Source organism: Hyperolius riggenbachi, chromosome 2, assembly GCF_040937935.1.
Source record: "Hyperolius riggenbachi isolate aHypRig1 chromosome 2, aHypRig1.pri, whole genome shotgun sequence".
Lineage (NCBI taxonomy): Eukaryota > Metazoa > Chordata > Amphibia > Anura > Hyperoliidae > Hyperolius > Hyperolius riggenbachi.
This window is the reverse complement of record NC_090647.1, coordinates 151255610-151278447: the sequence shown is the minus strand read 5'-3', so window position 1 is coordinate 151278447 and position 22838 is coordinate 151255610. Positions and strand designations below refer to the sequence as shown.

Below are 22838 nucleotides of genomic sequence, written 5' to 3'. Positions count from 1 at the left end.
TGTAGTCGATAACCGGTTTCAAGCACTACTCTATAAAATATTGAATCTTTGTTGAATAGTAATTAGGACTGAGAGCACTCCACCGTTTGCAGGCTGACTGAACTTGCAAAGGAGTTCTGCATGTGGAATTTGCAAGGACATTGCATTAACAATTTATTAAAGAGACTAACAACATTTTCAGCCTTATTCCTACTATCCTATATGTACCTATACCTGTTCTAATGTGGTCTGTCTTACTGCATCCTTTCCTAGTTGCATAGTGGCTGTATTATCTCTGTTATATAATCTAATCTTGTTTCCTTTGTCAGCTTTGTCGGCTCAGGCAGGAATGTGCTGCTCTGCTGTGATAGGTAGAAGTTATACACACCCTCTCCACGCCCCCTGCAGACTCTGTGTGAGTCACAGACTGAGCTTCTCTCAGCCTATCGCATGCTGGTTAGCAGCCAAGTTTTTTTGTTTGTAAAGGCATATTAAAGCATATTCAGCAGTGGTGCCTGGGAGACATCTCGAGCTCACTCCAACCTGAATTATCGCAAATTCTTTCTGTTTTAGGAAAGCAAACTTTTGTTTGTTTGTAAACACTGCCTAAAACTGGCAATTACAAGCCAGGATTGCAGCAGGGAGTGGCAGAAACACTGCCTAAAACTGGCAATTACAAGACAGGATTGCAGCAGAGAGTGGCAGAAACAGCACAGATGGGTCCAGGAGAACATAAGTAATAGAATGGTATGCTTTTTATTGTAAGAATTGTAGAGTACAGATTCTCTTTAATATTCAGTTCCCTATATATGTGAGCGCTTTTAAATCATTGCTACCTAATGCAGCTAATCCAGTCAGACCTGATCTGCAAATACTTGTTCAGGGTCTTTAGGGGCTAAAATAGTTGAGATAGAGGATCAGCAGGAAAGTCAGGCATGAGCATTGTTTAAATGGAAATAAACAGGTCAGCCTCCATATTCCTTTCACTTCAGGTGTGCTTTCTGCACATTATTCTATAAGTTAGGGGGAAACAGCGAAGCTTCAGGATAAACATGACAGAGTAGGGGAAAAATTAAATGCAGACTGATCACAGGACCTGTTCATTGGTCACTATTAAGAAAAAGTCTATGCGCAAATCCAAGTAGCAATATATGGGTACTTAGTAGCGTCAGTGGGTGTGATAAACCAGTAAGGTGAATAATTAACCTTCTCTCCACACTGACTTACCATGATAAGTACATACAGACAATACTTCTAATTATCCATACTTGTTTGAGAAAGTCCTGATGGAACAGACTGCACTCAGCATAATATACCATATATACCCGCATATAAGCCAAGGTACCCACTTTTCCCTCAGAAACCAGGATTAAGTAAGAAGATTGCCCAGTTGATAAGAAAAAAAGCCAGTGCACACCAATCTCTAATGCTGGGAATACACAGATTGTTTCTGCCGTGAGTTTCTGCTCTTGATCGGTTTTGCCGCTCGATTCTGCAGTCGATTCTCTTATCTTCTGCTCATTTTTCTTATCTTTTTCCATTCACTTCTATCAGAAATCGAGCAGCGAAAGAATCGAGAAGGGAGATCAGTCATGTCAGAAATTATCTATTGAACCATCTAATCACCTAAAAAACGAACCCAGGAGCAACCCGCAATGTAACTTGTATAAAACGTTGTAAACCTTTAATCAAATGTTCATTAAAACATCCAGCAGTAAAAAGACATGAAAGTATATACTTATCAGCACAAGCAGTGGATCTGGAGGTGCGGAGAAGAGTCGACGATTGTTTAACTCTGCCATCTGGGCTTTATCAAGGCCGCTATAAGTAAGTGACTCACTCACATATAAGCCCCCTCCCCATTATAGCCCCCTCCAAAGTAGCCAGATGTGCGCCCAGTACAAGTCAGCCACCTACCCATATCCAGATGTGCCTCAAGGATGATACAGCTGTGTCAAGAAGCCACTAGATGGCACCATAGATAGCGACACAGGAAGAATCCCGATCATTGCACTTGACACACTGCTTGCAGGCTCCGCTCCACAAGCCAGGGGACACAGGTAGTCTTGAGCAGCGCACTCTGCACACCATGTTGCAGGGTTTGGGGGGCACAGACACAGCAGGGAGACACTTGGTAAGAGCAGGATCACTAGTGCATGATCATTACACTCCTCTGCCAGTAACAAACCCTGCTCCACCATCCGTTCTGCTCCATTGACCCGCATATAAGCCGAGGGGGTAACCTTTCAGCACATTTTTTGTGCTAAAAAATTAGGCTTATATGCAAGTATATAAGGTATATTTCCAATATCATGATGTTATGCTGGAGGCATTACTGTGTGCCTCTAAGTCAAAGCATAATGCAGGAGTGTAACTAGATTAGCCCCTCCCTGCCTCCAAAGAAACATTGATGGCACCCGCCAATGTTCACACCCCCTTTCCTTGCCGAGACACCTGCAACCAGGAGGACCAAGTGCCAGGAATCATAATAAGTGAAGTGTAGCCACATTATCTGCTATGGAGGGATGACCCCAGAAGGAAAGAAGAGTGGGGCAGGGCCCCCTACAACTCTGAGCATCCCTGCAGCTGAAGGGACTGCTCTGCCTCTAATTATGGATCTATCATGATGTGCATATGTAACAGAGGGAATGCTGAAAAGTATTAAGCCTGACCAAGACAGAGATGACCTATAGACAATTTTGTCTGAGCAATTTTGGGTACTTGGAGTCGTTTGTTTCATTAGCTGTGGAGTTGAAGTCGGATGATTTTTGTACTAAATCTACAGCCCTGGTAAGTAGTAGACTAAGGAGTTGGAGTCGAGGAGTTGGAGGTTTCATAGACTTAGGAGTCGGATGATTTTTGTACCGACTCCACAGAAAACTCAAGAAATCTAAAGCAGACGCAGTAACATTGTACATGCGACATTAATCGATTAGACAAGTACCGGTACGTACTCAGAAGTACTCTTTTCTTTCAATAAATAAAATGCTGTTCCCAGGCTATGTCATGTGACATGTGGATCAGTTACCACATGATGCCCTAAACTGCAAACACCTCTCTCTGCCCTGATCTTGTACCTCAGCAAGCTACCCCACATACCTGTACACTCAGCACAGCACACAAGATGCCAAAACTCTAGATGAAACATAGTACTTAGGTTTGTAATGAATGATGTGATGGAAATGGTCAGGCTTTTATTGCTACCTGCTTTCCCATTAGGGAGATTAGGTCAACGTCCTGTTGAATGACTCTGAGGGCCAGATTTGGCCCACGAGCCAGAGTTTGACATGTTTGCTCTAAAGGAATGATGCTCTCCTGCATTCAGTGTGGATCTTTCCTAAATCACTCACCTGTAATGACCATCATATTTTGTGATGATCTGTGAAAGAACACATAAGTAGGGTACAGAATGATGAACTGTTTTGCTAAAAGCCTCCCCAGGATTCAGGCACTATAATAGCCCAGGTGACACCAACCTTCTCTATGTATCCAGGATCTCAGCCAGCCTCATTTACGCCCTCATTCCTGGCTCAAACTAATGCAAGCTCAGCTGTTCCAGTCTATTATCATTCCTCCTCGCTGGTTACTGAGGACAAGACTCATATTACCACCCAGTTATCAGGTAAATATACTGTGCTCAGAAAGACATTCGTAGTTCTGAATAGCTAGATGCATGATTTTAAAGTTAGTGTAATATTCAGAATTGCTTAAAATAAATTACAGTGATGCTCTAATCAACAATACAATGTTCCTGTATTACTTTTTTGGCTTCTGCTCTAAAATATTATCTTATCACTGTCATTGTTTACATGGATAGTGTAATGGTTAGAGCTCTGCCTCTGACACAGGAGACCTGGGTTCAAATTTGGCTCTTCCTGTTCAGTAAGCCAGCACCTATTCAGTAAGGAGTCCTTGAGCAAGACTCCCCAACACTACCACTGCCTACTGAGCGCACCCTAGTGGCTGCAGCTCTAGAACTTTGAGTTCACTACACTAATGTTAGTATGGGGACTCACTTTATTTTAATCTATAAAGCGGTACTGTTGGGCAACTGTAAAGAAGGTGCATGTGTAAAAGTGCCCACTAATGATACAATTTTGATTGTACAATCTTACCAAATCTAGATAGTAAAAAAAAGTAAACTGAGCGAATATACTTTGAATGGATGCTAAAATGTGCCCATTAAAAGTACAACCACCAGAACGATTGACTGGCCAAACCAATCATTGCTATTAATCAGAAATGATCATTTGGGCCCAGAAAGGGGAAGAAAAGCACAATCGATCTGATTGTGCTCAGTAGAATTGATCCGTAAATGGTTTATTGTCGCTCGGTAGCACCAACAATGCCCAGTCTGATCAATCACACAGGAGATTGTAACATTAACGGGCACCTTTAGGTAGTCCTCCACTTTCCATAGAAGTGGTCAGATTTGTATCATTAATGGGTACCTGAACAGAAATGTCACAGCAAAAAGTCACAAGAGAAACAGAGGCTACCACTCCGGACCTCCCTGCAGAAACGCTGGTTGCTTGGTTCTAAAAACCATGCTTGGACTACAATACTGAAAACATTATACACACTAGAAAAGGTAGACTGGAGTCAGAATTTCTGATCTGTATGCTTGTAGACAAAGTAATATTAAAGCAAGATGACAAGTTACATTTCTCAGCAGAGGGTCAGCAATGACGGCTTTCATTTTTAAAGGTTTAAATTTACTGAAGAATTTGGCTCAATTTCTAAAAACAGTAAATGCACAAAAAATTGCCTGCGTCTTGTACAAAGACAAATAGAAATGTTTCTGAATTCACAAAATTAGCCCCTTATAAATAAAACTAGTAAGTATGCCACAGCTTGACAAGAAGCCTCCAACATGGTCTTCTGATGACTTTGACCAAATTAACTGCACTATATACATTACAAATCCCCAGAGAGCTGTGATAGGATAATGGAAATTACCAGACAGAAAAATATACCCAAAATCTACAGAGGGTTACTGTCTCTGGTTTATTGAAAGAGACTCATAGTCCATAAGGAACATAGCTGGGCTACTTCCCTCAGCACATCAGACTATAGAAGCAAATGTCAGTTCAAAATCTGGAAGGGCTCAGGAGAAGAATAAAGAAGATCTTCTAGTAAGCCACTGACTGACGATAGCCTCTTGTGTTCAAAGTACAGTCAGTCCATTTAAAGTGAGGAGACACTGCACTGAGACGTGTTAAAATACGCAGATCACCATCTTGTGGTGCATCTCAAGCAAAGATAGTCTCTTCCCTTCTCTTCTTGGTGAGGATGGTGCCAGGCTTGTGCTGGGCGTCTGGGTGATTGGCCAGCTCAGGTGGACAGGATGACACAGGACTCTCGAGGATAGCCTGCTTCAGGTCGTAGAACACAGATGAATCTTCTTTGGTGAGGAAAGTGATTGCCACACCACTCTTACCAGCTCTACCAGTTCTACCAATACGATGGATATAATCTGTGGAACGGAGTGGAGAAAATAGAGAGAACTGAGCATAGACTCACAGCACAATGCCACAGCATAGATTATGACACTTGTACAGACAGGAAAAAAGGAAACACCTAACATAATATTACATTTATAAACACCAGCACATACTATGGATGTAACAGTATATACACATAAAAGTTATAAATATATATTTTAAAGGGTAACACCTTTGACAATGCACATATCGTTTGTTACGCAATCACGCAACAATGGCTGAATGGATTTGAATAAAATTTGGCACACACGTAGTACATTCCCTGGAATAACACATAGGATACTTTTTATCCCCATAACCAAAAAGTGGGTGGAGACAGATACAAATTTCACTGGGAAAATGTAAACTGCAGCCATTCTTACACTGCTAATGGCAGAGTTCTCAAAATTTGCACAGTTGGTCACTGGGTTACTTGGATTAATATTCAAAAAAGTGGGTGGAGCCTACAAAAGCCAATCAAAATTCACTTATTGATTTTTAAGGGGACTATTTAATTGCTGCCATTCTTGCACTGTTAATGGCACAAGCCTCAAACCTTGTACAGTTGACAGTTGATCATTGGGTGACTGGGGTTCAAATTCAGAAAAGGGGGTGGAGCCACAGCCAATCAGATTTGTTTCATTTCAAGGCAAATTATTGATGCCAAAGACTGCAAAGCTCACAAACTAGGTCATTGAGTAATTGCGTCAGGGTAAGAGAAAGTAGGCGGGGCCAACACCAGCCAGATACATACCCGGGCAACGCCAGACCGTCAGCTAGTTATAGAATATTTACTACTGCTACATTTAAGTTTTCAGTGCATGCAACTTATCAATACAGGTACAAAAAGCTAACTAAACTTGCTGCATTCCATAGAAGCATCAGCGTGTGTACTTAGGACTTTTCATTTAGATGCCACTTTCTCTGGTTGTGCCACTGGCTTCCCCAGAACTCTGCACATATCAGGAAGCAAAATTTCCAGCATCTCTAGATTTACTGCACCGGCCCATTCATTACGCAAGAAAGGGAATGCCAGGGACACAATGTGGGGGATGCTGGTGATGTCCGGTTTCTGTAAACTCAAATTAATACAGTGTACTGCCCATTCAGATCCAAAGAGCAGCCAGTATGTCTCAGTAACACAGTTTACATACTTTCTATGTATATAGCTCATCTGGTGTGGAGTTTTGTGTGACTGAAAGTGGCATTACACTTAAGTTTTGGATAGAATAGAAAAAGGTTAGAAAATGTCTGATTTCTACAGCAGCCTGGGTTATGGTTAGGACATTTCCATTTACTTCCTGTATACTGTCATGGTCAAACAATAACACAAAGTCAGGCAAAATCTTTCTAATGGGACACAGACAGCATTTTTTAATTTTACTAGTAATGCAAATAAACATGTGTAAGGGCCTATGATTGGTCATAACAGATATGTCTTGCCAAGCATATCTTAAATTAGAAGGAAGAAACAGTTTGGCCGAAATTCCACTTTAACCTAAAAGGACAAGATCTCTGGTGTGGGGTTTAGCTGTAGGTAACAGTATAAATGTTTCAAACTCAGGTGTAACAATAGCAACACTGAGAAGGAATAAAAAGGGCATACCTTCAATGTTCTTAGCCATATCGTAGTTCACCACCATGGATACATCCTGGATATCGATACCTCTTCCAGCCACATCAGTGGCAACCAGAATGTCCTTAGCTCCAGCCTTAAGATTGGACAGAGCAAATTCTCTCTGCTCCTGACCTTTACCACCGTGCAGAGTACAAGCATTGTACTGGGGGGAAAACAAACATGGTCAACCATCTCCTTCATCCAAAATCCTGCATACAATTACTTCACATAAAATAGGATTTCCCAGATAATTTCATTTTACAGGGATCTCAAAATATTAAAGTACTACAAAGAGAACTTTTGAGCATATAAAAGGAGTTTAGAGTTTAAAAAAATGTTAGCGCTCATACAGTCTAATAAAAAGTAATTGAATTGCTATACGTACACCCATCTTCTCAAGAGACTTGGCCAAAACGTCACAACCTTTCTTCTGGTTGACGAATATGATGATTGGTGGATCAAAACCTTTCTCCAGGATGTTAAGCAACTTCTTCCTAAAATAGGAATACTTCGGGGGTTAATAAATAAAAGTAACATCAACATGAACCATACTTTTCCTTACACACACTAATATTTAAATTAGAAATGACTCCAGGAGTTATATTTTCTTGATAGTGAGGCTGCACCCTTAATGTCAACGTTGCACAAGTCCCATATCTCCTAAATACCTTGTGGGGCCTCCTCTTGCCTTGTGATCTGAAATATGCATGCAAGAATGACATCACCACATCATCAGTGAAAAGCCAGGTCTGCCCAGCTCTTCTGGATCATCTGCCCCCTGCTCTGCTTCAGAACATAAAGCAAGGAACGAGGGCCAGGGAGAGGGAGGAGAGGCAAGAGTGCGGTGACGGAGAGGAATGTAGAGGGCCGATGCACAGATTCACATGGGAAATTTCCTTAGCCACAGAGAGAGAAAATGGGGTAGAGTCCCGAAGAAAACATTTACTGGCGTATTTATGTATATTTCAAAGAAAACCTGTAACGAAAAAACCTCCCCTGGGGGTACTCACCTCGGGTGGAGGAAGCCTCCTGATCCAATTGAGGCTTCCCCCGTCCTCCTCAGTCCCACGGCAGCGGCAATAAACTCCCCCAAACAGCGGGGATGTAAATATTTACCTTCCCGGCTCCAGCGCAGGCGCAGTATCGGCCCCGCCTTGGAGATAAGCAGAAATAGCCAATCGCTGTCGGGCCGCTCTACTGCGCAGCCGCAAGTCGCCTGTGCAGTAGAGCGGACCCGACGGAGATCGGCTATTTTTGCCTATCTCCGTGCGGAGAGCCGCAACAGTGGCCTCGCTGGAGCCAGGAAAGGTAAATAAATCAGCGCTTATCAAGGGAGTATTCCGGGACACTTCGGGGGAGCCAGCGCTGGACTGCCTGCAGCTACAGGGGTGGGGGAAGCCTCATTGGGACCCTGAGGCTTCCCCCTACCGAGGTGAGTACCCCCCCAGGGGAACTTTTTTTTGTTACAGGTTCTCTTTAATGTTAGCATTGCACACTCAAGTACTAATGCTCCGTCTGATATCTGACCTAAAACAAGTGCAGGGTCAACTTAATGGAGTTTAATGCAGTTTTCATCTTGAAATGATAGTTGAATGAATGTGTGCCTGCTGAGCACTGCATGGGTTTTGGTGGAAAGGTTTAGTACGAAGAAGGGTGAATTAAAGAGGTACGTAGTATGCAAGATATAATTAGATGCTATGTGGCGATGAGAATAAACTGTCGAGGTTATGAAAAATTGAAAGAAATAGAGTACAATGGGAAAAGAAGAGAGGTCTACCTCATAATGAGGTCCAGAAAAAATAAAGTTATATTGGAGGCTTGTACTGTGAGGTTTGGATTACAAGACATGTCATTGTTGATGTTTAAGATGTTGCAAAATGTCTCGAATGAAATGTTATGAATCAGATGTATAAAACAAGAAATACATCTAACTTTCATAGAAAGGTGAGTGGCACAAAATTGTACTTGGGCTGAATGTAAAGAAGCCAGAGGTATACTCAGAAAGGAGGTATGTGAGGTAAAATGTGCAATAACAGAGAAGACAGTGATACAATGAGGACTGGGGATGGAGGTACACTGAGTAAAGCCGCATCTACACGCGTAGATGCGGCCGCGATGCTCCTTATCAATCGAGCCGCTGATGCGGCTCGATTGATAAGATCCGGCAGGACGGATCTTCGCACCGCCGATTCCCTGCTCGATCCCCGCGAGGGGACAATGGCAGGGAATCGTGCGGGAGATAAGCGGCGCGAGCGGGCACGAGCGGGGAATCGAATGCGGCGCATGCGCGGCGAGCGGGGACGCGGCGGGCACGCGGAAGAGGCGATCCGGCGGCTAATCGAGCCGCCGGATCGCTTCAATGTCCCATGGTGTAGATGGGGCTTAAGAGGTGGGTGAGGTCATATGAGAAAGGAAACAGAGGATAGGGAGTTGCAAAGAGCTACAAGGCAAAGGGAACTGAAGTACACCGAGGTTTGAGGAACTCCAAGCAGTGAAGTATAATAAGAAATGAGACAGATAGTCAAGCATACATTGCATCAGGTATACTGAGGTATGAGTAAGAAAAAAGGCTCATTTTAAAATAGGTCTGATGGAAAGAAATTTGAGAAATATATTGATAAAAAGTTTACCTCTTTTCTGCTTCAGACATGAGGAACACCTTCTGTTCAACTCTTTCATGAGGTTTACCAGCAGAGCCAATGTACACCACCGCAGGCCGTCGTAGATAGCTTCTCGCCAGCCGCTCTACAGCTGGAGGCATGGTGGCTGTGAACATGACCGTCTACAGAACAAAGAAAATGCTAATTACTCTCAGATCTTAAGACGTGTACACACCCGTCGTTTGAATAAATCAGGCGTGTGTACGCGCCTTTACACTGTATAGAAGAGAATGATAAGACTTGTTAAAACTAGTCCATGTCTACCAACACAGGCCACATTACTGCAGGTCAGATTGTATGGAGAATCGCAGGAAGATGCTGTACAAATCAGATTGCAGGCCAAACCTTTATACTGTATATTGGAATAATAAGGACTGCAGGTGTCAGAGGGGATACCTGCACACATTTTGAAAAGGTACCTGAAATCATCATATGTGATTTTTTTCAGGTGCCTTTTCAAATTTTTTCAAATTATGTGCAGGTATGCCCTCTGGCACCTGCAGACAGGTAGACATCGATCAGGAAAGCTAAAAAACCTTGATATAATTGCATCCTGCTTCCACTCATTGCCCCATCCCCTTTCCCTAGGGCAGAACATTGTGTTTGGCAGATAGCAGAACAGTATTTCCCGGTATTTGTCTCAGTCAGGCTCAGTCTGACTCAGTGACATCAGTCGGGGTCTTCTGTGCTAGTGCAGAAGGTCCGCGCATGCGCTGAAGATCCACTGCTGACGTCACTGAGCCGAATACCGGAGCTGATTGCCGCTTAACGGAGTCAGTAAGGACGACGGCGAGGGACGCATCCATGCTTATGGGGCTGGAGGAAGCCCCCAGGTAAGTAAAAAAAAAATCTTTAATATACATAGTCTCTAGTACACTTTAAAATATGCAAATAATTCTAAGTTGATGCAGAATTAGCAAATATTACAGCAAATCTATAGACCAATCAAATGTTTCCACTGCAAGATTTGATTAGACCTTTCTATATATTAGATTTTCATAATAATTAGCACAATTCTGTATTACAATAATGAGCATAATTCAAATTTATTTGCACAATGACAATCCCTACATCTGTGGGAATGAGGACTTTAGTGCATGTAGATTTGGGCAAGACACAATACAAACATAACTTGCACTAGTGTGTAGCCTTCTTAAAAAAAATAGCTGGCAGTGTAAGGGTTAATGGCGCAACTTACTTGTCTGTATTTGTGCTTTCCAGACTCAAAGTTGGCAGTCATCTTTTCCGGGTCTTCTGCTTCATCTGTATCCGGCTTCTGGTTGGTGACCGGCATGTGCTCCAGGATCTTCTGGACATCAGGCTCAAAGCCCATGTCAATCATACGATCAGCTTCATCCAGTACCACATATGTACAGCGACTGAGGACTAAGTAACGATTTTCTAACACGTCTATCAGACGGCCAGGAGTGGCAATCACAATCTTTTAGGGGTAACAGAAAGTCAATTGTTAATGAAAAGTTTTGCAAAATACAGGATATGCAAAGCAAAATGCAGCAGTTATTTTTGTTGCTGTAAATTATCTTATGATTGCAGGACATGACCAGATACTGTGAAAATGAAGAGAAACAAAATGATGTTAGTGGTCTGCAGTAACACTTACCTCACAACCCATTCGCAGGCGGAAGCCTTGGTCCTCACGGGAGATACCACCAATTACAGCCACAGTTCTAATACCCAGTGGCTTTCCAAACTTAATGGTCTCCTCCTCAATCTGTTGGGCCAGCTCTCTTGTTGGTGCCAAAATAATAGCATAAGGTCCCTGATCGGACTCTTCAATTCTAAAAATCAGAGAAACAAACTAAGTTAGGACCATGCAGCGTGAGAGAAATTTTTGCAGTTGGGTGCCTGCCAATGCTGCAGCAATAGTCATTACTTACATGCTGTCTCGAAATTTTCGATGTATTATCAGTGTTTTGTAATGGCAACTATTACAATCAACAGATATTACCGATTTTTTTTCATTACGAACTTACAAAATGCTGACAGACATTGATTTGCATCTATACAGGCTTACCCACAACTGTATAACTTATAACATGTTGACTGGGGCAGCACAGTAGTAGGCAGCACTCTTACAGCTCTAGAGCTCCAGGTTGGCAGCTTGGACACGCGTGTGTGCGTGCGTGTTTAAACTTACCCAGCAGCCTTCTTCTTTAACCCGTCCCAAGCTGCGTTCCAAGCCGCATCACGTGACTAATATATGCTTCCTCCTTCAACCCGGAAGTGTTTGTAGTCACGTGACGCGGCTTGGAACGCAGCTTGGGACGGGTAAAAGAAGAAGGCTGCTGGGTAAGTTTAACCCCTCCGCACACACCCGCTCAGGTGCAGTAATTAAAGGATGAAATCCGAATGAAACTCATTTGAATTTCATCTGAATTTTATCCGGAGCTCAACCCTGCTTAGCAGAACTCCTGATCATACAATTATGCCTACAAGACACATTTCTCTAGACCCCCAAAGAGGTTGGCCATTTTTTACAATTATCAGTAATCTGTTCAACAAAATAAACACTTAAAGTGGACCTGAACTCTTGCAGAGGACAGAAGGTAAGCTGAGAAATGCACCCTGTATTTATTCAGAGAGTATAGCCTAATTCCTCCTCATCTGTATCTAATCACAAATTGTAATTTGATCTCCCCCGTGTCACATGACTGCCACGACAGAAGCTCATATGAAAGCACAGGATGTTAATAATATGTCTGCATTCATGAAAGCAGGAATAGACAAACTGCAGGATTTGTATCAACTGTAAGAAATGAATGCTTTTCTATAAAGGTTATGTTGTTGCGCATGTTTTAGAGTAGAGAGGAAGTTCTAAAGTGAACCAGAGACGAAGCACCCTCTTGTATTTTACCATATAGATCAGTGGGAACATTAGAGAAAACACCCACCTTGCTTTCTGTTTCATTCTGCACTGCACAGCTTGCTGCTAATCAGCACTGATAAAATTCCCAACTGAGCATTCAGTCTGGCTTTGCTCAGGAATATTTATAGCTCAGTCTGTGTTCTCTCATGTCTTTTCAAGTCCAAGCCTGCCCCCTGCTGGCTCTGCTCAGGAATCATAGCTGAGTCATAGCAAAGCCAGACTGAATGCTCAGTCGGGGATTTATCAGGTCTGATAAGAAACAAGCGGTGCAGTGCAGAATGAAACAGAAAGCATGGTAGGCGTTTTCTCTAATATTCCCACTGACCTATATGGTAAAATACATGAGAGTGCTTTGTCTCTGGTTCACTTTAAGCAATTCAGGATGGTGCTGCTCTGGCAACTTAAGGCCCAGAGTCATCACCCCCCCCCCCCCCCCCATTTTCTGTGATTACTGTGATTGGCTCAGTGTTCACAGGGTTAGGTGCCCATAAAATTCCAGGGCAACAGTGATAGCATGCAGGGACATGCTATTGAAATCTATACCCTGACCGAAATAAGAGTTTCAAAAAACGGCGTAGAATTCAATTAGCAGCATCTGGAACTGGTATAAAGAAGGCAGTCCTAATACAGAATGGAGAGCACAAAGGTAAACCTTTTTCAAATCAGCCTGAACAATAATAGTCTCTAACCTGTCAATCTTGGGTAAAGTGGTGATCCAGACCAGCAGAGGAATAAGGAAAGCAGCTGTTTTACCACTACCAGTCTCAGCCACACCAATGATGTCACGATTCTGCAGACCAATAGGAATGGCTTGTCTCTGAATAGGTGTTGGTTCCTGAACAAAGCAGAAGGAAATACCAAATATAGATTTTAGCTTTGATCAATAAGTGAAATAACAATACATTGGCACTGCACACTGGGCTTGTAATTCTAGGATAACAAGATGTTTCAGAAAGAAGTACAGACAAGAATCCACAATATTTGCAGAAAAATTAAGGCCTGGGTCCCACTGGGCATCACTGCAGCACTTGCTATCGCACAAGTACATTGTGCACTGTTCCCCAGGGCGATATGTAGCGCAATTTGTCCAGTGTTAGGAAGCACTCTTCAATCTATCATACAGTGCTTCTGAATATCTTTTTCGTTTGTTGTGAAAACCTAGGGTAATACATTTTAAACTAATTTCCGGGCATCCCAAGGTTCACTTTGCCAACATCCCGTGCACATATTAAACTTTATTTAAAAATACAGAATCTCCCACAAAGTCGCTGCAAAACTACTTTTGAAGAGTAATTCAAGAGCCGTTTTGCAGGGCTTCTATCTTTTGTATTGGAAAGCAATCATGCCCCACAATTACGTGCATGTCATACCGTATGTACTCGCATATAAGCCGACCCGCCAACGTTTTCCTCAGAAAACAGAAAAAAAGTGATCGACTCATATTAGCCGAGGGTAGGAAATGGAGCAGCTCCTGAGTTTCAATAATGGACATTGTGTCCAGAAAATAGGACACTGGCTAGTCTCTCCCTAGAAGGAAGGTGCCAGGATTGTAGGCAGAAGCTATAAGACTTGATTCTGTTACAGTATTGTTGCAACAGAGAAGGGTGAAAGCATCTGTAAAAAAACCTGTACATCTGTAAAAACTGTACTGCAAAGTAGAAACCGCTGATCTATGCTTGGCTTAACTTTTATTAAATTGCATGGATTTATTATGCAAATAGGTGCTCAGACACAGCTTTTCATTTACTGTATTTGAGGAACTCTGCCCCATGGAGAGTTTTATAAGCCTCTCTGTGCAGCAAGGAAACCAGTGTCTGTACTGACAGCGAGCAGGCTTGCCGGTAGGGACCCTGTGTGCAGCTATGATGCCGGCAAGGTAGACTGAATTGAGCGGGCTTGCGGAGACAGGATCGGAGCAGATGCCAGCATGACTTGCCTGCAGCCTTGTACCGCGGATCGGATGGCCAGGGTGGAGCGGCATGCCTGGAGAAGCACTGATGATTTAATGCCTGCAGGGGAACACAGAGCGGATTGGATGGAGCAGATCGAGTAGCAGTGACGTCAGCACCATCTTTAGCCAATGTGTCGCTATGGCTATGTCTCAAGAAGCAGCTAGTGAGCATCATAGAGATGATACAAAGCCAGAGCGACACACTGGCTGAAGAGGGTGCTGACGTCACCGCTACTCGATCATCATCCGATCCGCTCTGTGTTCCCCTGCGGCCATTAAATCATATGTGCTTCCCCAGGCATGCCGATCAGACCCCACCAACAGAGAGCTCTGTTGGTGGGGAGAAAGGAAGGGGGGGAGGGAATTCACTTGTGTGCTGTGTCGCATGGCCCTGCAGCTTGGCCTTACAGCTGCAGTGGCCAATTTAATGAAAAATGGCCTGGTCTTTAGGGGGGTTTAACACCGCGGTTCTCAAGTGGTTAAGTGACATTATACTAAACAAGATAATCATTTCTAGAGCACACACAACTATAAACGAATGCCGGTTTCCACTAGGAGCCACCAGTGTTTGCCATAGGTGAGAAAGGCAGCGTTTCCCCACCCCTCTTGTATGCTGGGGAACGCTGAAGATTCAGCCCATATTGGGGCATAGTGGAAATAGGGTACAAGTCTTGCCTTTAATGGCAGCTTACCTTGTAACCACACTTGTCAATAACTTCCAGGATATGTGGTGGCAGGGAGGAGTCAATCCAGGAGCGGATTGGATTGGGAATTTTGCCACCTTTTGTTGTAATGCTGTAGTCTTCCCTAAAGATACGCCAATCTCTGTCTGTCATCTCCTCTAGCTTCTTCTGAGACCAGTGTCTGTCATCCCAGCGCTGCTTGGCTTCTTTCTTCCTCAGCTTGCGCAGGCGCACTCTGTAAAATGTACAGATCAGCAGGATGTCCAAAATTTCTGAACAAATTATACACAATTCAAGCAACAAAAACTAACCAGGGCTTTTACTCCAAACTGTAGGTCCCCAACATGTACTTGTATTACTGGTTAGGTTTATCCTATCATGTACAAACCATGTATATACAGATTTTGTTGCCTATTTTTTCACTACAACTACTACAACAGCATACAACATTATTGCTTTTCGAACAAGTTGGAAGATTTCCCTCACTTTTTCATGTATTTAAGTGAAAGAATCTCTAAAGCCTCATCTACATGGTACAATTTTCCATCAGATAGATATATCTATTAGATGGATTGTGTGTAGACGTCCAAATTGTTTCAGATCAATTTTGCGATAGATTCTGCTTTAATAAGTACCCAAAATATATTGCAAAATCTAACGCAATCCGATTGGACCGGTTGGAAATTATCTAATAGATCCGTCTAATAGATCTGATCTGATGGGAAATTGTACCATGTACATGAGACATACCAAACTCTATAGTAATGAAACCTGCTGGGTTTATGTGGGCATCATTTACTATTTAGTGTTTGTAAATGAAACAGGTTTTTAAATACATTTAGCTGCTACCAACTGAAGATGTATGGTTAAAAAAGGTCCTGGTGCTCGCTCAGCATACAACTAAAACACTACCAGTGGCTTACATAACATAATTGAAGTTTAATCCCCATCAATTAGGGTGTCTTCCTTTTTTGCATTTAAAGGGGCCATGTACTTTTTACCACTAACTTAACTCAGAACTCTAACTACATATTTTACACCTGACAATTATTAGGTAAAAAAACACCACATCAGATCAAAATCGATGTTGAAACCCCCTGGTTTTAATGTCCTCAGTGTATAAATCCACACCTCCCTCTCTTTGTGACAGTTTAACACGCTTACCTTCTCAGAATGTTTGACTGTTTCAATCCCAGTGGCATTAAGGCTCATAAGGTTGTAGTTTTAAAGTGGGCAGACCAATGAGTCGTTTTTTAATTTCCTATCCAATTAGTTCATTTAATTTATGAAAAGGGTTTGCAAGTGTCACCTTTGATCATTAGACAGATACATTTATTTCCACTTTGGTAAAACAACTAAATTGAACAAAAACATGTATAGTACAGTCATAGTCTTGTGTACTCTGACGTTTCCTTAAAGGACTTACGAGGCCAAATTATTTAAAAAAAAAAAAAAAAAAAAGTTAAAAAAGTGAAGTACCTGCATCTCTTTAAAAGACACGGACGACGCCATCCGCGCCCTCCGTGTCATTCCGCCGGGTCCCCACCGCTCAATAGACCCCCCCCGCCTGTCACGACCGCAGGGCCCGGGTCGGGCTCTCCTGCCTCTGCCAATATGGCCGCCGGAGCTGGCCGCTGCTGCGCAGTCCGCACCTGCCGCGAGTGCGGCTGCGCAGCTCTAGGGCCAACCCCCCGATCCACGCTACCACGATCCACCCGGCGGAATGACACGGAGGGCGCGGATGGCGTCGTCCGTGTCTTTTAAAGAGATGCAGGTACTTTTTTTTTTTTAATAATTTGGCCTCGTAAGTCCTTTAAAGAGAGCCTGAGGTGGGCTCATCAAATGAAAAATAAAAAGTAGCCTACCTGATCCGGGGGGCTGAGCGGATCAGGTAGCCACAAAAACCACTGCTCCTCTGGGTCATGACGCGGCAAGGAGAGACTGTGTGTCTTTCACAGCGTGCAGGGAGGCAGGGGAGTGGCAGGGGGCGTGGCCAGGGAGAGCTGCCCGCTGGCAGCTCTGGAGACCCTGTAGGAACGCCCCTGGTGAGTGTTTTGAACAGGGAATTCCTCTCCCCTGTGTTAACCTCCGAGATGGCGACAAATAATGTTACCAATCTCGAGGGGCCATAGTGGAGCGGTGAGGGGGCCACGCTATGAACCAAGTCGGGTTCTCTTTAAATCTGGGGAAAGTTTACAAGGCCACTTACTCCTCCTGTTCTTTCTCCTCTAGTGTCCTCCTCTTTTCCATGAGGTCTCCATAGAACCGGGACTGCTCACGCTTCTGTTGTTTAAGGTCTATTCCTGCAATGAAGCCTCGCCCAAGAAGCTGGACATGGTGTCGCTCTTTGTACCTGAAAGAGGAAACCCACATGAAAAAGAAGGCACGATTGATTTACTAACATGCAGAAGGTGCTAAAAGATTATCATTTCCCCTGGATGTCAATTCCAAAATAGTGATAATAGTACACTTCTAGCAAGACTGAGTAAATACAACTTATTGCCTGAAGTAATAAAACAATACACAAATGAATCATTTCACACAGAACCAATCACATATGTTACTATTCCAAAAGTAACTCATAGTCCACTCACCTGTCTTACACTCATACAGAGCTAATATGAGAGCAGGCAATTCACTAAGCAGTAAGCTTTGAGTTTGAAGCAAGAGGCCCCAAAAGATGCCCCCCAAAACATAAGAGAAACATACAAACTCTACGCAAATCTTAAGCTTCATGGGAATTGATTCCAGCACCATAGAGACAGACTGCTATTCACTTAAAAGTGGATCCGAGATAAACTTTTACTTATTGCATAATTGTGTTCCTTTCATATAGTTTATAGGGCATTCCTCAAGCCAAATGCTTTTTTGTTTTTGTTTTAATACTCTAATTCCCTATAAACTAAACAAGCCTCACCCACAGCTTTTCAGAGTGCCTTGGCATTTTCAGACATTAGCAAGGGCTTATGGGAGTTCAGTCTGGGCAGGAGGAGGGGGAGGTGTTACTAGCCAGAGATTTCAGAGGCAGAGGGGAGGAGGGGGAATTAGGTTTTCACAGGCTAAGGGCTGGAGATGCTATCAGCTTGCCTGTGTGTAATGTGACAAACAGAACATGGCCGCTGTCATTGTATCACAGGAAGAAATAATTATATTCTGTTGAAGCTGTTTGCAGCTAGATTTGCTGTGTAAACTATCTAAACTTTAGATAGGATATATAGACAAGTTACTTGTTATAGTTAGTTTTTCATCTCAGATCCGCTTTAACTGCTGTGCTTTCCTATATATAAAACACACAGTAAGGCTAAAAAAATATGAGGCGTCACAAAAAATAAAAACAATAGTTCCAAATACACTTAAAATTCATACAAAAGTCTACTTACACAAACACTTACATACACAGCCCATGTATAAACTGAGAAACAGCCTCTATACCAGGCAGGGTGGTTCTAGCATGTCTCACTGCACCCATCTTATGTGATCCCTGTTCTGCCAGTAACTAAGTCATTAGAAAATCCAGGAAGAAGTATCTGCAAAATACCACCAATCTGAGTCCCTGGTTCAGGTACAGAGTGCTATAATACGGTTTCAGGAGAAAACTGACCATTCACTGATGCATTTTATTTCATGGCTACCGCTATAGCGTGCTAACACAAATACAAAAGGCAGAATATACACTGCTGCATTCTTCTACTGCCATTACATGTATTTCTCTTTGCATACACTTACAGAGGGTTGTAGTCAATGGAAGTGTCTTCTGAAGCATCCCATTCAAACACAAACTTCCTGTCATTCAAATGCCGTGTCCTCCTCCTCTTCTTTATCCCTCCAAGGTAGCGCTCCTGGAAGATAGAGCAGACTTCATGGATACAGGAAATGATGTCACCAAATGATTATCTGTTCAGTTTTATCTACCCTCCTTATCCCATCCTACTGAAGTGTACATTCTAAACTGTTCTGAGCAAGCCTGAAATTAAATATATTGCTATTCATGTCATACAACTGACATATCACTGGCCTCTTACACAGTGGTTTACTAAAGGCATGGAAATCTCACGAACACTAAATTGGTTTATTCAATAAGCAGCATGAGGAGAAATAAACCAAAGTTACTTAGAAGTTTTCATACCACTGAAATCAAACAAATACATATAGATGCTGCTTGGTTGCTGTGGGTACTGGACTTTGCATTTACACCGTCTCTGATTTATATTATGTATTTATATAGGGCTCATGCCTTCTGCAGTGCTCTACATATGAAAGATATAGTTTGTGTGGTATTGCACTGGATGGTTAGCAAGAGTTTTACTTTAAAGAAGAACGGTAACGAGAGGGATATGGAGGCTGCCATATATCTTTTCTTTTAAACAATACCAGTTGTCTGGCTATCTTGCTGATCCTCTGCCTCTAATACTTTTAGCCATAGACCCTGAACAAGCATGCAGCAGATCAGGCGTTTCTGACAGTCGGATCTGACAAGATTATCTGCATTCTTGTTTCTGGTGTGATTCAGACACTACTGCAGCTAAACAGACCAGCAGGGCTGCCAGGTAACTGGTATAGCTTATAAGGAAATAAATCTGGCAGCCTCTATATCCCACTTGTTACAGTTGTCCTTTAAAGATGGACACATACTGTCACATTCTGAAAGCTCCTAGCTGCTGACATCCTAAACAATCCTAGTTATCTGGCTAGTGATTTTTTTACCGCTCCTACTTCCTGCACCACTCACCTGCAATGAGCGTGCACATCAGATGTTCTGACTTCACTCTGCCTAAGCAGAGAATTGCAATATATCTAGGTCAGGGGTCAGGAACCTTTTTGGCTGAGAGAGCCATTAATGCCACATATTTTAAAATGTAAATCTGTGAGAGCCATACATATATGTTTCAAACTGGGACAGTAGGGCTCACGTCCCTGTTTCCATGGTGATGTGTAAACAGCTGATCCGCAGCGACCGTGTCAGACACGTCTTCAGCTTCTCTTGGGCTTCAGCAACATCAGCAATTTCCCAGACAGGAGAAATACAGACTAACAGCTTGTACAATTAGCTAGCTGACTCTGGGGTTGATTCACTTTGTAGGGACAAAAGGGGATCCGATTCTACAAAATCACTGGACCGGACAGGGTCCAGAGTGGGACAATTGGAGCAGTCGCTCGTTTTGGGGTAGTGCAACTAAGTTAGTAGTGCATGCGCTGCTGTTACTTGCGCTGCCCCACTAAGCTGCGCTGCTTGAGCAGTGTAGCTTAGTGAATCAACCCCTACTGATTTGTCTGTGAGCCAGATGTAGCCATCAAAAGAGCTACATCTGGCTCCCAAGCCATAGGTTCCCTACCCCTGATCTGGGGCATCTGTAGCAATTTGTCCACAAACATTTAGAAGACCTTTACATTTAGCCAAAGTCCCCCCCCCCCCCCCCCTCCATGTTTTACCCTATACATGTTTAGTCTACTTTGCAATTGTAGATTGTATTATTATTATTGATAAAACCTACTTAACCCTTCTAACTTTGTGTCAAGTCTGCACAAGTGTTATTTACCTTAATTGCCTGCAGCTCTTTGGTTTTATCTTTCTCCTCTCTGACCTTCAACCTCCCCTCATCATCCTCATTGCCATTGTTTTCCCGCTCCATGCGCTCCCTCCGCTCTCGCCTTTCTCTTTCTTGAGGATCCTCTATAAATTAAAGACAAAATATTGCATGATAGAAGACATATTATAACATTGTTAGAAAATACATTCAAAACACACACACACAAAAAAAACAAAACAAAAAAAAACCCTTGTTCAACCAACTGTGCCTTTATCAGTTACCAAACTAAAGGCAAAATTTTCCAAATAAAATTGCAGATAGCATAGAACAGGTAATATTACCTCATGTAGTTGTGTATTGCCCCCTCTGGTGGCCAGAAATAACACTGAAATCCTAACCAGACACAGGACTGGGACCCACTAGCAGTGCTTTTCTGGGAGCTTGTGATCTGAAAAGCTCTTGCTAATGTAATGCTATGGGTGTGATCCCACTTGAGGGATGTAATTAAAAAACAATGAGGGCATTACATTACCAAGAATTTTACAAATCACTAATGCTTAGAAAAGCGCTGCTATAAATAAATTAGAAAAGCGCTGCTATATAATAAACACGACGTAGCTGCAAATGAATATTACATATTAATCTCACCATCATTTCCTCTCAGAAGCTCACCATTTTCTTCTTACAGTGATCCCTTCCAGTTCTGACAATATTTTGTCAGAACAGAAATATACCAGTTGCTGTCAGTTATATGTCAGCAGCTATCAGTTACAGCTGAATGTGCAAGGTAATGTCCATGTTTCCCTATGGCTCAAGTGGGCGATATTACAATTTAACAGTGTGCTGACCAGGAAGCTGTTAGGGGGTAATGGTCATTTTTAAAATGGAGGACGGAGAATTCCATTGATCATAGTGGACAAATGGGATGCATGAGAGCAGAAAGAGATTGAGGAGTAGACTACACAGGAGGTAAGTATGACCTGTGTATGGTTATTTTGTCTTTATTTTCAGTTCAGGTTCTCTTTAATGTGCAAGTTTTTGATACAGTTAACTGCAAAAGCATCACGTATGCATATTTTCTCTCATCCCTTACAGAACAAGTACACTTGCTCAAAAAATATTTGTGCATTCTTTCTAAATAGATAATAAAACGTGGCGTTTTCACCTATAGCACATTTACCAAAATAATGGTCACAATTGCTGCAATCTAGGTTGGATTGGTTATACAGTTTGCTTTTTGGCATTTTTTACATATATTATGCTAATATTTCTTTATGAGTACTTTAATCTAATACAATTAACTGGTTCACACTTTTGTACTTACATCATTTGGAGGAACCTGACCTCTTTTTAGGCCCAAATACTGTTATATTGCATTCTGAATTACTTTATTATTTCTATTGGAACTGTCCTTCACCTCTTTTGGTGATTTTTTAAATAGTTTTCTATTTTTTTTGGTATGTTTTTTGTACAAATAGAAATTGTTATACTTTTGATAAATTTTGTCAGTCTGGTGCTGCTTTACGGGTATCTTTCCTTCTTCTTTTGAATGACCGACTTATGCGACCAATTTCAGCCCGAAATCGTCGATCGAGCATGCACTTGGCGGCACCGTTTCTCATACGTTTCTATTATAATAATCGGACAGACGACTGGCCACCAAGTTGCCTGATGTATGGCCACCTTAATACTACCGTGTCACATAAGATTACTGTTGCCATTACCCATCATCCTTCTGCCAATTTCCTGGAATTGTTTCCTTTTTTTGCGCTCCTCTTCAATGAACTTCTGCTTCTCTTCCACTTCCATTTGCCTGCGTTTCAGGGCTTCAGCTTCCCGCTCAGCTTTGGACAGGAATTTTGGCTATGCAATGATAAATTGTAACAGTATTAATATAATGAAAAGTACACATCTAGAGATAGATAATAAAGATATCGCTCCCACCATAATATACAAGTGGCTGGCATTTTAAAGGGAATAAGCACTGCTTGTTTATCTGTGCTTAGCAATCATAAAATACCTTTACCAAGGTTTTCATAAATATTTAAG

General features: G+C 42.4%; 1 protein-coding gene across 1 annotated transcript in view; it reads right to left on the bottom strand.

Moving 5' to 3' along the window:
- Positions 1–4950: 4950 nt before the first annotated feature.
- DDX23 (DEAD-box helicase 23) overlaps positions 4951–22838 on the bottom strand; it is a 37130-nt gene continuing 19242 nt past the window's right edge. The window contains exons 6-17 of the mRNA XM_068267691.1: positions 22514–22652; positions 20799–20932; positions 18988–19100; positions 17471–17614; positions 15271–15496; positions 13317–13462; positions 11362–11539; positions 10939–11181; positions 9711–9862; positions 7466–7574; positions 7069–7243; positions 4951–5455 (exon numbers count right to left, since the gene is read on the bottom strand). Of these exons, the coding sequence (XP_068123792.1) occupies positions 5232–5455; positions 7069–7243; positions 7466–7574; positions 9711–9862; positions 10939–11181; positions 11362–11539; positions 13317–13462; positions 15271–15496; positions 17471–17614; positions 18988–19100; positions 20799–20932; positions 22514–22652 (1983 nt within the window). The 3' untranslated portion in view covers positions 4951–5231. The remainder of the gene's footprint in view (positions 5456–7068; positions 7244–7465; positions 7575–9710; positions 9863–10938; positions 11182–11361; positions 11540–13316; positions 13463–15270; positions 15497–17470; positions 17615–18987; positions 19101–20798; positions 20933–22513; positions 22653–22838) is intronic.